The sequence below is a fragment of the Oncorhynchus tshawytscha genome, linkage group LG06 (genome assembly GCF_018296145.1).
Source record: "Oncorhynchus tshawytscha isolate Ot180627B linkage group LG06, Otsh_v2.0, whole genome shotgun sequence".
Lineage (NCBI taxonomy): Eukaryota > Metazoa > Chordata > Actinopteri > Salmoniformes > Salmonidae > Oncorhynchus > Oncorhynchus tshawytscha.
The window spans coordinates 46,569,770-46,583,360 of record NC_056434.1 but is presented as its reverse complement, the minus strand read 5'-3'; the positions used below and the strand labels follow the sequence as shown (position 1 = coordinate 46,583,360).

Genomic DNA, 13,591 nt, shown 5'->3' with positions numbered 1-13,591 from the left:
ATCCGGTGCCCTGTGTGAATTTAAGTATGCTCTCTCTAATTCTCTCTTTCTTTCTCTCTCTCGGAGGACCTGAGCCCTAGGACCATGCCTCAGGACTACCTGGCATGATGACTCCTTGCTGTCCCCAGTCCACCTGGCCGTGCTGCTGCTCCAGTTTCAACTGTTCTGCCTGTGATTATTATTATTTGACCATGCTGGTCATTTATGAACATCTTGGCCATGTTCTGTTATAATCTCCACCTGGCACAACCAGAAGAGGACTGGCCACCCCACATAGCCTGGTTCCTCTCTAGGTTTCTTCCTAGGTTTTGGCCTTTCTAGGGAGTTTTTCCTAGCCACCGTGCTTCTACACCTGCATTGCTTGCTGTTTGGGGTTTTAGGCTGGGTTTCTGTACAGCACTTTGAGATATCAGCTGATGTACGAAGGGCTATATAAATAAATTTGATTTGATTTTAATTTGATTTGATTCAAACTATATTGTCCTTGTGAGAATATGTCATCATATACATACCATCATTGTTCATAATGTTAAGTTACTGGAAGAATAATTGTCCTTTTTTGGCAGCAGGGTGGAGGCACGTTTCTAATCAAGAAAGGAGTTCACTAGTTGGTCCTTAATCGCATTAGCATGGCTAGTATAGGGTCAGGGGCAGAATATGGGCCTAAAATGTCTAGTTAGTCGTGTATCGCCTATCCTCCTGTGGCTGTAGGTGCGCGACGATGTTGTCTTTGGCCCTTGTTGGGTCCACAAATGTCTTCTGCTCGCCGGAGGGAGTAGTGATCTTCAGCACTGCTGGGTAGAAAACACTGAATTTGGTGTCCAGACAGTGATGTAGGAGCCCCCTCACCTTGTTGAAGGCTGACCTCTTCTACATGACTGACGATAGCCGGGTGACTTGCTTTTCCAGTGTCACCACTTTGTTGGATTAAGTATTTGTGCCACTTTCCAGGCTATTCAGACGGGTGTCCTGTTTCGCCAAGTTTAGCCAGCACGTCTGTTCAGATTTAATGATAGCCGCCATTACCTTGGCTAGGTCGGGGGGGATCAGAGTCCATGTCATTGTCCAATGAGAGCGAGGCTTCAGTAGAGGCCTGCTCATTTGTGACTCGTGGCCGTTGTTTTGACATTTCACAATGAAAAGGACAAAAATATGTGGTGGTTAATTTCTTTACTAATAAATGAGGAGAGACCCATTTATCACACAAGTCAGAGTTAAACTAAATATTGAATCACTTATTAATAAGGGAGCAGGTACAACGCACACATATAAAGTGAATCGATTGAGTGCTCTACGATAATGATGGCTGGTCGACGAATCACCCTCAGATGATTCGTTGAGACCCCCGAGACAAAAGTACAAAAGGTATTTTATAGCCAAGATACACCCCTTTCAACCTACATGACGAACAACAGATGTATAGAATGGGTCACAAGGTTAAGATTTGTATGAAAGATACTTATAATTCACAGCAGACCGTATCTGCTGTAAAAACAGTTCTCTCCCTGGTACCATATAGAACAGAAACATTAACTCATGCTCTGGAATGCGGCCTCTTTAGGTTTTATCACCCAAAAGACATGGTAAATGTCCTGTCAGTGTTACCTCCCAGAGGCCCATCCTCAGTAGAACACACACAGGTGAGCCTTCTACCAACCCTTTATTCTGTTGCATAAACTAACCGTTTGATGCAATAATAGCATTATAACATAATCTTGTCATTTCCACCACAAATGTCAGAAAAAAGTGAGTTGGGTTTGATTCCTTATTAAATGTTACAAAATGAACACGGTAGGAAAGGTCTTGGTCAAGTATTAATAGTTAATTGTTCTCCCTAGACAGGAGCACGGAGAAAACGTGTCTTCACATGTTGCTGCTCACCAGCGCCCCCATATTAATATAATATTGAATGCATTAACAGAAATTACCGTAACCAAACAAACATTGTAGATTACAAATGATGGTTATTAACTTTCAAATGTACTACTGGTGATACTGGTGTGCCATCTCCGCAGCCTCCGCAATGGATTAGTCCAATCAGACAGGCATGAATCAGGTGCCTCGTGTGCCATATATTTTTTTTGTAGATATTTTTGCCACTGCTCGACTAAAGAAAATCTTGGTCAAACAGCCAATCGACCAAACAATCGACCGGTTGAGTAAATGAGCTCAGCCCTGTAAAAAAACAGTATGTAAACATTATTAAAGTGAAAAGTGTTCTATTATTAAAGTGACCAGTGTTCCATGTACACTACCGTTCAAAGGTTTTGTGGTCACTTAGAAATGTACTTGTTATCCATGAAAAAATACATGAAATGAGTTGCAAGATGATTAGGAAATATAGTCAAGATGTTAACAAGGTTATAAATAATAATGATTTTTAATTGAAATAATATTGCCCTTCAAACTTTGCTTTTGTCAAAGAATCCTCCATTTGCAGCAATTACAGCCTTGCAGACCTTTTGACATTCTAGTTGTTAATTTGTTGAGGTAATTTGAAGGGATCTCATCCCACGCTTCCTGAAGCACTTCCCACAAGTTGGATTGGCTTGATGGGCACTTCTTATGTTCCATGTGGTCAAGCTGCTCCCACAACAGCTCAGTAGGGTTGAGATCTGGTGACTGTGTTGGCCACTCCATTAGACAGAATACCAGTTGACTGCTTCTTCCCTAAATAGTTCTTGCATAGTTTGGAGCTGTGCTTTGGGTCATTGTCTTGTTGTAGGAGCAAATTGGCTCCAATTAAGCGCAGTCCACGGGGTGTGGTATGGCGTTGCAAAATGGAGTGATAGCCTTCCTTCTTCAAGATCCCTTTTACACTGTACACATCTCCCACTTTACCACCACCAAAGCACCCCCAGACCACATCACATTGCCTCCACCATGCTTGACAGATGGCGTCAATATCCAGCATCTTTTCATTTTTTCTGCATCTTCCAAATGTTCTTCTTTGTGATCCGAACACAAACTTAAATTTGTCTGTCCATAAAACTTTTATCCAATCTTCCTCTATCCAGTGTCTGTGTTCTTTTGCCCATCTTTTCTTTTATTGGCCAGTCTGGGATTTGGCTTTTTCTTTGCAACTCTGCCTAGAAGGCCAGCATCCCGAAGTCACCTCTTCACTGTTGACGTTGAGATTGTTGTTTTGTGGGTACTATTTAATGAACCTGCCAGTTGAGGACTTGTGAGGCGTCTGTTTCTCAAACTAGACACTCTAATGTAGTTGTCCTCTTGCTCAGTTGTGCACTGGGCCTCCCACTCCTCTTTCTATTCTGGTTAGAGACAGTTTGCACTGTTCTGTGAAGGGAGTAGTACACAGCGTTGTACAAGATCTTCAGTTTCTTGGCAATTTCTCACATGGAACAGCTTTCCTTTCTCAGAACAAGAATAGACTGACGAGTTTCAGAAGAAAGTTCTTTGTTTCTGCCCATTTTGAGCCTGTAATCGAATGCACAACTGCTGATGCTCCAGATACTCAGCTAGTCTAAAGAAGGCCAGTTGTATTGTTTCTTTAAATTAGCACCACAGTTTTCAGCTGTGCTAACATAATTGCAAAAGGGTTTTCAAATGATCAATTAGCCTTTGAAAATTATCAACTTGGATTAGCTAATACAGTATGTCATTGGAACACAGGAGTGATGGTTGCTGACAATGGGCCATAAATAAATCAGCCGTTTCCAGTAGAGATTGACCGATTATTATTTTTCAACGTCGATACCGATTATTGGAGAACAAAAAAAAGAGACGAGAGACGAGAAAGTGATTGTAGCCCTACGTGTGTTAGAGGTCATCTGTTTATGCTGTGCTCCAAAAGTTTGTTTCCCAGTGCAACATACTGTAGGCATGGCTTCGTGAGAGAGCAGCTGGTACTTGGCTCGAATTGTTTTGCTTCTAGGTAGGCCCCCCCCAAAAAATTTTTTTTACATTTGTAATAATGACAATTACAACAATACTGAATGAACACTTATTTTAACTTAATTTAATATAATACATCAATAAAATCAATTTAGCCTCAAATAAATAATGAAACATGTTCAATTTGGTTTAAATAATGCAAAAACAAAGTGTTGGAGAAGAAAGTAAAAGTGCAATTTATTGCCATGTAAGAAAGCTAACATTTAAGTTCCTTGCTCAGAACATGAGAACATATGAAAGCTGGTGGTTCCTTTTAACATGAGTCTTCAATATTCCCAGGTAAGAAGTTTTAGGATGTAGTTATTATAGGCATTATAGGACTATTTCTCTCAATACCATTTGTATTTCATATACCTTTGACTATTGGATGTTCTTATAGGCACTATAGTATTGCCAGTGTAACAGTATAGCTTCCGTCCCTCTCCTCGCTCCTACCTGGGCTCGAACCAAGAACACAACGACAACAGCCACCCTCAAAGCAGCGTTACCCATCGCTCCACAAAAGCCGCGGAGCAAGAGCAAGGGGAACAACAACTCCAAGTCTCAGAGCGAGTGACGTTTGAAATGCTATTAGCGCGCACCCCGCTAACTAGCTAGCCATTTCACATCGGTTACACCAGCCTAATCCCGGGAGTTGATAGGCTTGAAGTCATAAACAGCTGCTGACAAACGCACAAAAGTGCTGTTGGAATGAATGCTTACGAGCCTGCTGCTGCCTACCACCAGTCAGTCAGAGTGCTCTATCAAATCATAGACTTAGTTATAACATGATAACACACAGAAATACGAGCCTTAGGTCATTAATATGGTAGAATCTGGAAACTATCATCTCGAAAACAAGACGTTTATTCTTTCAGTGAAATACGGAACCGTTCCATGTTTTATCTAACGGTTGGCATCCATAAGTCTAAAAACTCATGTTACATTGCACAACCTTCAATGTTATGTCATAATTATGTACAATTCTGGCAAATTACGCAGCCCAAACTGTTGCATATACACTGACTCTGTGTGCAATGAATGCAAGAGAAGTGACAACCTGGTTAATATTGCCTGCTAACCTGGATTTCTTTTAGCTAAATATGCAGGTTTAAAAAGATATACTTCTGTGTATTGATTTTAAGAAAGGCATTGATGTTTATGGTTAGGTACACATTGGAGCAACGAAACGCACCGCATCGATTATATGCAACGCAGGACACGCTAGATAAACTAGTTATATCATCAACCATGTGTAGTTAACTAGTGATTATGATTGATTGAATGATTGTTTTTTATAAGATAAGTTTAATGCTAGCTAGCAACTTACCTTGGCTGACTGCATTCCGATTGTTATGAAAACGGCCCTAATTAATCGGCCATTCCGATTAATCGGACTACCTCTAGTTTCCAGCTACAATAGTAATTTACAACATTAACCATGTCTACAATGTATTTCTGATCAATTTGATGTTATTTTAAATGGACAAAAAAAAAAAGTGCTGTCTGGGCCGGCAGCCTTAAATGTCTTACTCACGTCGGCCACGGAGAACAAAGAGCTCACAGGCCTCTGGAGCGGCCCGTGTTGGCGGCACTGTGTTATCCTCAAAGCAGGTGTTTAGCTTGTCCGGGAGCAAGACGTCGGTGTCCACGACATGGCTGCTTTTCCCTTTGTAATCCGTGATTGTCTGGAGTCCCTGCCACATAACGTTTCGTGTCTGAGCCGTTGAATAGCCATCACTGAAGTTCCTTCATAGAAGCCGCTCTTTCGTAGGTATAATTCTGTGGGCTTTGTTCAGATAATGCATGTTATAACAACAAGATGCCCAACTCTTCATGCCCAGCATTCTCTCTTCACCCGCACTCCATAGCAAGCTGCTCTATCCATTGATGAAGTACTTTAGTGTAGAGCTAAATTATTTTTTTTTAAGTGCCAATTTCAGAGGTTTAGAAAGGAACGATATAAACCGTTCGAACCGGTTCAGAACTGTAATTTGCTGGTTGGAACAGTGGAACGGAACAACAACAACAAAAATGGCTCTGTTCAGAATGAAACGATTGGAAAATAATTTTGGTTCAAACCCCTGCTGCTTCATTACATAGTTAAAAACACTGGTCCCCAGACGACAGCTAACATTCCACTTCTTGCCACTCCTGTCATTTTAAATGAGTGGAATGTAACAGCTGAACAGAGATGGCAACCAGGCTACAGTAGTTGTATGTTCAATAATATGAGATGATAGGCTCTTATCGCATTAAAAAAAAAAAATTAAAAGCTCTTTTTGTAACATTTCTGTTCCATGCACAGTATATTCCGTTGGTCACATCATTTTACGGTTTGGAACGAATTTAACCATAAAAACCATTGGGCGCACACACAACAAACGCATTCACAAAGGCCACATATTCAGATGCATGAGAAAGTAGATCTGTTGTTGCTGTGTTTTCCCCATTGTCTCTAACCTACATCAAATGATGAGTTCTATTTTGCTACAATTGGATTTCCAGGGCTCCGTGTATCATATCAGCCAATGAGTAATGTTCACACAGGAAAGGCATTTCAGACCAATAAATCCACCAGGGATGATACACTAAGGAACCGAGAGATACTGATTACAGCCAGACGTCACTAGCTTTCCCCCAAACTCTCTGCAGTTCTGCCATCGCAGCATTTCTCCCCAGCTTTACCGGGAGAGCACTCCAATCCCCACAAAACCCATGACCCGGAGAAGGGGCTTGATTAGAGCTTGAAAAAAAGCCATAGCTTGGCTGTGGCAACAGAATGAACTGGAGAAAAGGGCAGGGTACCAACCAAGGCTTTACCATGTCAAGACCATGCATAATACTGAGCAATGGATCAAACTTCAGAATCAATTAAATGTAGGTAATGAATGCTGTAAGGTCAAATAACCTCAATGATTGATCATTTCTTTGGATGACATTTAGGCTACAGGAATATCAGCAAACAAACACTGATGCGAGAGATGAAGTCAGTAGCCTACCTAGAAGCAAAACAATTCGAGCCAAGTACCAGCTGCTCTCTCACGAAGCCATGCCTACAGTATGTTGCACTGGGAAACAAACTTTTGGAGCACAGCATAAACAGATGACCTCTAACACACGTAGGGCTACAATCACTTTCTCGTCTCTGGTTTGTTTTAGCTAAGGCTCAAGCAGTTTCATCATGAGAACATTTGTGAATACACAGATGAAGATACATAGATGTAGCAAGCAGACCACTGCCCCATTACTAGAGCACTGTAATCATGGGTATTAACATGCCTCTGGGATCCCAAAGTTCCAAATGTAATGGCTTACAAAAATACTAAACTTCTGAAAAATAAAAAGGGTAACTATTTGGTAAATAGGCTACGAAGACAGTATTTTTCTAGATGTTTAAGACCCCTGAAGCAACATTCAGAGCTTCAGACAGCAACACATTTGAAATCAATAATCACCATTGTCATGTGGGGGAGTGAGGGCAACAGAGCTAGGCGCCTAGCTAGTAAGGGTGAAAGGGAATACCTAGTATGTTGCACAACTGAATGCATTCAATCGAAATGTGTCTTCTGCATTTAACCCAACCTCTGAATAAGAGAGGTGTGGGGGCGCCTGCCTTAACCGACGTCATCGGGGAGCAGTTGTTGTTAGGGGTTAACTGCCTTGCTCAAGGGCAGAATGGCAGATTTTACCCCCTTGCCAGCACGGGGATTCGAACCAGACATCTTTCAGTTACTGGCCCAACACTCAACCGCTAAGCTACTGGCCCGATGCTCTTAACCACTAAGCTACCTGCCGCCCATATAGCCTAAAGGAAGCGAAACATTGGTCTGAGAACTTGCCATGCAAATCTCACCACAACCAGGCCTGTCGTCAGTTGGGCTAACTGACTGGTGAGATGGGCTATCTCACCAGTCCTGAAAGGTTCAGTGGGTTCAGGCTCTGCATGGACTACACCGAAAGAAACAGCCTCATAACAAGCAACAAACAAATAAGTAAACTTTGTCCAGTGTGCTCAAAAACACCAACTATTTCTCTCTCCATCTTTTCACCAACTACAGGACTAAAGCACCAATTAGAGAAAACCATTATCAATATGAGAGACCCTTTTTTTCATGAGACCCCAGAGAGAGAGAGACAGCACACCACTGAGAGCCAGCCAGCGAGCAGTAGATAGACTTTTCCTGATGAGTGCTTAATTAAAGACAAGAGTCCCCCGCAGATGGAGAAGTAGCACCTCACTGCCTCCGTCTGTGACTACCACTATCGCTCTGCTCAGCAGGCAGGGTCCATGTGGCCAGTCCACACAGCAAGCTGTGTGAAATGGTGCATGGCAGATGTATGTATCGTTCCCCGAAGAAGGGGGGGAATGTCTGCTTTGCTGACGCCATATATTTAATCAATCTTTTTTCATTTGTGATTCATATACTGTATTACAATCTAGTTTGAGTAGTTAGGCTGGGTGGTGGTATAGTCTTCAGAAGTCTTCAAACGGTTGTATAAAATAAGTTGTACACAGACTAATCCCTTAACCTAATCACTGTTTATTCATCTCCTCCAGACACCGAGCAGCCTGGTGTGATGTAGGGCAGGACCATGGTCGCTCAGCCAAAACTAAGGTGATTAATTGAGCTCATGGGTACTGCCCAGGCCCACAAATGGGATTTGTCTCTCAAGCAGAACATCAGACTCACTGTCTGCCTGCACCTGGAATGAGCATTACAACAAATCCCAGCTTCTGATACATTGGGCATTCAATGGGGAGTTTGGGGTCAGTGCCAAATGTAGGCTAATCACTATGAAGGGTATAGCCTACTTATTTTTGAGACATACAGTGCCTTGCGAAAGTATTCGACCCCTTGAACTTTGCGACCTTTTGCCACATTTCAGGCTTCAAACATAAAGATATAAAACTGTATTTTTTTGTGAAGAATCAACAACAAGTGGGACACAATCATGAAGTGGAACGACATTTATTGGATATTTCAAACTTTTTTAACAAATCAAAAACTGAAAAATTGGGCGTGCAAAATTATTCAGCCCCCTTAAGTTAATACTTTGTAGCGCCACCTTTTGCTGCGATTACAGCTGTAAGTCGCTTGGGGTATGTCTATCAGTTTTGCACATCGAGAGACTGAATTTTTTTCCCATTCCTCCTTGCAAAACAGCTCGAGCTCAGTGAGGTTGGATGGAGAGCATTTGTGAACAGCAGTTTTCGTTCTTTCCACAGATTCTCGATTGGATTCAGGTCTGGACTTTGACTTGGCCATTCTAACACCTGGATATGTTTATTTTTGAACCATTCCATTGTAGATTTTGCTTTATGTTTTGGATCATTGTCTTGTTGGAAGACAAATCTCCGTCCCAGTCTCAGGTCTTTTGCAGACTCCATCAGGTTTTCTTCCAGAATGGTCCTGTATTTGGCTCCATCCATCTTCCCATCAATTTTAACCATCTTCCCTGTCCCTGCTGAAGAAAAGCAGGGCCAAGCCATGATGCTGCCACCACCATGTTTGACAGTGGAGATGGTGTGTTCAGGGTGATGAGCTGTGTTTTATAAAAATGTTTTTTTGCCAGAATTGCCTTCTGCAACATGTGAACTTTCATGTGCTTTAATAACAACCTTGTATTACATTCATAAATACGAAGAAAATTGTTAAATTACGAGCCTAGTTGGTTTAGCTACAGAAAAAGGCAGGAACCTTCCTACTAGCCATGATTGGCTGAGATATTGGATGGGCTGGACATGCTGGGAGAGGAGTTTGGATTGGTCTACCATGTAGCATGCGTCGGTACAGAACGTGAGCAGTTCAGTATGTGTTGACAGTCCTTTCTACAGCGCTGTTTTCGAAAGATATAACGTTAGTGATCGAGAACTACAAATGTTTTGCTACTTTTCTCAATATTAATGCCCTAAATTTAACAGACGCTTTAGATAGATCAGTTGGAAAAACTGATGGGCTACTTTCTGCACACACCAAGGTCAGTGTGAAGCAGAGTGACTTGACACAGCGCTGGCCAAACAAGATGTAACTACAAACAAATTGTTCCAGTCTGCCATGAAGTGTTCCAACATGTACAGTGGGGCAAAAAAGTATTTAGTCAGCCACCAATTGTGCAAGTTCTCCCACTTAAAAAGATGAGAGGCCTGTAATTTTCATCATAGGTACACTTCAACTATGACAAAATGAGAAGAAAAAAAATCCAGAAAATCACATTGTAGGATTTTTAATGAATTTATTTGCAAATTAGGGTGGAAAATAAGTATTTGGTCAATAAAAGTTTCTCAATACTTTGTTATATACCTTTTGTTGGCAATGACATGTCTAAACAAAAGACCACTTTGTGGGGCTAAGGCTTAAGAAGGTGTAAACGATGCTGAATAGGTGTAGACAAAGAAGAGCTCTCCAGTAGGTGTACCAAAACATTTAAGGCCATTTTCTCAAAAGTGGGGTTACAAGTTTATCAACTTTCAAAATCAGAATTACTTTCCAATTGTTCCTCAACTGTAGTGTATGATATACCATTTTCTAGCTCTGAGTTACTACTTTTATCCAATGTAAGACCGAATCGAGACGGTCGGTCACAAATGTACCCTCAGTCATTATTGATGCAGCAGGGAAATAATGCCAGAGAAAACAATCTGATTGTTTGCTGCAGGGGCCAGGCACATAAATACTTTCTTGTGAATTAGCCCACTTTATCATTGCATGATGTTTACTAGCCGACTAAAAACTCAACGATTTACAATAGAGTTGAGCGGCGACTAGTGTGGGCAGACTGGATCTCCGATGTCACATAAAATTAAGTTTTTAATCAAAAACGACTGATTGTCGTTTTTGATCAGCCACCCGAGCCAAGACCGGTTCAGCCCGCTACAATCCAAAAAGCGAGGTGAGTACAGGTGCATCAAAGCAGGGACCAAGACTGTTAAATAGTGGCCGTCAGACTGTTAAATAGTCACCACTCGGCTCTAGCTGGGCCACTCAAGGATATTCAGAGACTTGTCCCAAAGACACTCCTGTGTTGTCTTGCCTGTGTGCTTAGCGTCGTTGTCCTGTTGGAAGGTGAACCTTCGCCCAAGTCTGAGGTCCCGAGCGCTCTGGAGCAAGTTTTCATCAAGGATCTCTGTACTTTGCTCTGTTTATCTTTACCTCAATACTGACTAGTCTCCCAGTCTCTGCCTCTGAAAAACATTCCCACAGGATGATGCTGCCACCACCATGCTTCACCGTAGGGATGGTGCCAGGTTTCCTCCAGATGTGACGCTTGGCATTCAGGTCAAATAGTTTAATCTTGGTTTCATCAGACCAGAGAATCTTGTTTCTCATGGTCTGAGAGTATTTAGGTGCCTTTTGGCAAACTCCAAGTGGACTGTCATGTGCCTTTTACTGAGGAGTGGCTTCCATCTGGCCGGTCTCCTATAAAGGCCTGATTGGTGGAGTGCAGCAGAGATGGTTGTCCTTCTGGAAGGTTCTCCCATCTCCACAGTGGAACTCCAAGAGCTCTGTCAGAGTGACCATCGAGTTCTGGCCCTTCTCCCCCAATTGCTCAGTTTGCCCGGGCGGCCAGCTCTAGGAAGAGTCTTGTGGTTTCAAACTTCTTCTATTTAAGAATGATGGAGGCCATTGTGTTCTTGGGGACCTTCAATGCTGCAGAATTGTTTTGGTGCCATTCCCCAGATCTGCGCCTCGACACAATCCTGTCTCAGAGCTCTACGGACAATTCCTTCAACCTCATGGCTTGGTTTTTGCTCTGACATGCACTGTCAACTGTGGCACCTCATAGACAAGTGTGTGCCTTTCCAAATCATGTCCAATCAATTGAATTTACCACAGGTGGACTCCAAGTTGTAGAAACATCTCAAGGATGATCAATGGAAACAGGCTGCACCTGAGTTGAATTGAGTCTCATAGCAAAGGGTCTGAATATATATGTAAATAAGGTATGTTTTTTTATTTTTAATACATTTGCCAAAAATGTTTACAAAAAACTGTTTCGCTTTATCATTATGGGGTATTGTGTAGATGGTTGAGTTTTTTAATTTTTTAAAATCAATTTTAGAATAAGGATATAACATAACAAAATGTAGAAAAAGTCAAGGTGTCTGAATACTTCCCGAAGGCACTGTATACTACTCTTCAGATTGTCTATCAATTCTGTAGATACACACACACTCCGGACATTGCTCATCCTAATATTTCTATATTTTTTACTTTTTAGATTTGTGTGTATTGATACATATTAGTGCACGGCTGAAGCTAGGCACACAACCAGTTCGCCACACCGGACATTTATCTACTGAATATGTGTATGCGACCAATAAAATGGGATTTGATTCGGAACTCCAGTCCGCCCACACTAGTCACCGCACTAGTCCATCATAAATCGTGGAGTTGAGTTTAATCGGCTCGATGCTCACTCACCACTGGTGCGTTTTTTATGCTACACTACTGCAATAGGGGCATTTTAGTATTTAGAGTGCCTTGTTTTTTTTATATAATGAAATTGATCACGTTGACCTTATCAGGGGAAAAAAACAAGTACACTATTCAATGTTGTTGTCATGGGAAACTTGGAATGGCATTCATTGAGCAGTGACCACCACAACATTGCCATCACGTGCTATTTGAATTTGATTGTGAAAATAAAATATAATAAAATGCATAATTGACTTTCATTTGTGTAGGTGGGTAACGTTAGACTCTCCGATGGTAAACAATGTGCCCTGTCTTGGTCTGCCGCACTGTGCACAACATGTGTGTAACATACTTTTGAATACCGATGACAGCTTCGGGACAAAAGCATGACAGTTTATTACAAATAAATATAAATAGTTATTTAATATATTTGTGCCACATGTTTGAAATAAACCAACCCAGTCACCTCGCGACCTCATCACTGCACGGATTATGTCACGTTAGCTAGCTAGCTAGCCAGCCAAGGTTCACGCGTGCACTAGCTGTCAATGTGCATTGAAAGCAAACCACGCCAACCTCCTACTACTAAAACAGGGGAAAATATAACCAATTTCCTTTTCTTTGATACTTTCTGTTCCCCTTAAAATCCTTCGTTCTCACTCAACAGCAGCCTACATTCATTTCACCTACCAGATATTTGACTTCCGTGCTCGTTCTCCTTTCTGTCACTTCTGGAACACCCACCAGCACTCCTCCAGGTCCTAGCGAGTGTCTATTTAGTCTTGTGCATGGCATTTTCTTTCCGTCTCCTCTGTTGCCCCCCCAGTAGGCTGCTATGTTGACTTTACTTCATATATGGGTGCTTGATCTTATCATACAAATTCAACTTTTCTCCTCTATATTAAAGGCCCAGTGCTGTCAAAACCTGATTTTCTTGTGTTTTATAAACATTTACACACTACAAGATTGAAATAATATTGTGAAATTATGATAATGCCCTTTAGTGTAAGAGCTGTTTGAAAAGACCACCTGAAATATCCTGTTTTGGTGGGTTTTGGTTTTTGCCTGCTGGTGACGTCACCAGGCTGTAAATTAGTTAATAGACCAATAAGAAAGAGTTCCAAACCTCTCTGCCAATAACAGCTAGTTTTCAGGTTTCCACTCTCTCAGACCCCTCCCAGACAGTCCTAGCTAAATTCTTGTTTGAGAAATTGCTCTTTGCTAAGAAGCATTTTTTTAAACCATTTTAATTGAAAACAATCACAGTAGGGTACTTA

The 13,591-nt window shown here is 41.7% G+C and overlaps 1 protein-coding gene across 1 annotated transcript in view; it reads right to left on the bottom strand.

Annotated features, from left to right (window-relative positions):
• The window catches only part of LOC112252627 (mitochondrial inner membrane protease subunit 2), a 144,705-nt gene extending 131,561 nt beyond the window's left edge, over nt 1-13,144 (bottom strand). The window contains exon 1 of the mRNA XM_024424048.2: nt 13,005-13,144. Within this exon, the coding sequence (XP_024279816.1) occupies nt 13,005-13,109 (105 nt within the window). The 5' untranslated portion in view covers nt 13,110-13,144. The remainder of the gene's footprint in view (nt 1-13,004) is intronic.
• Nucleotides 13,145-13,591: the final 447 nt, after the last annotated feature.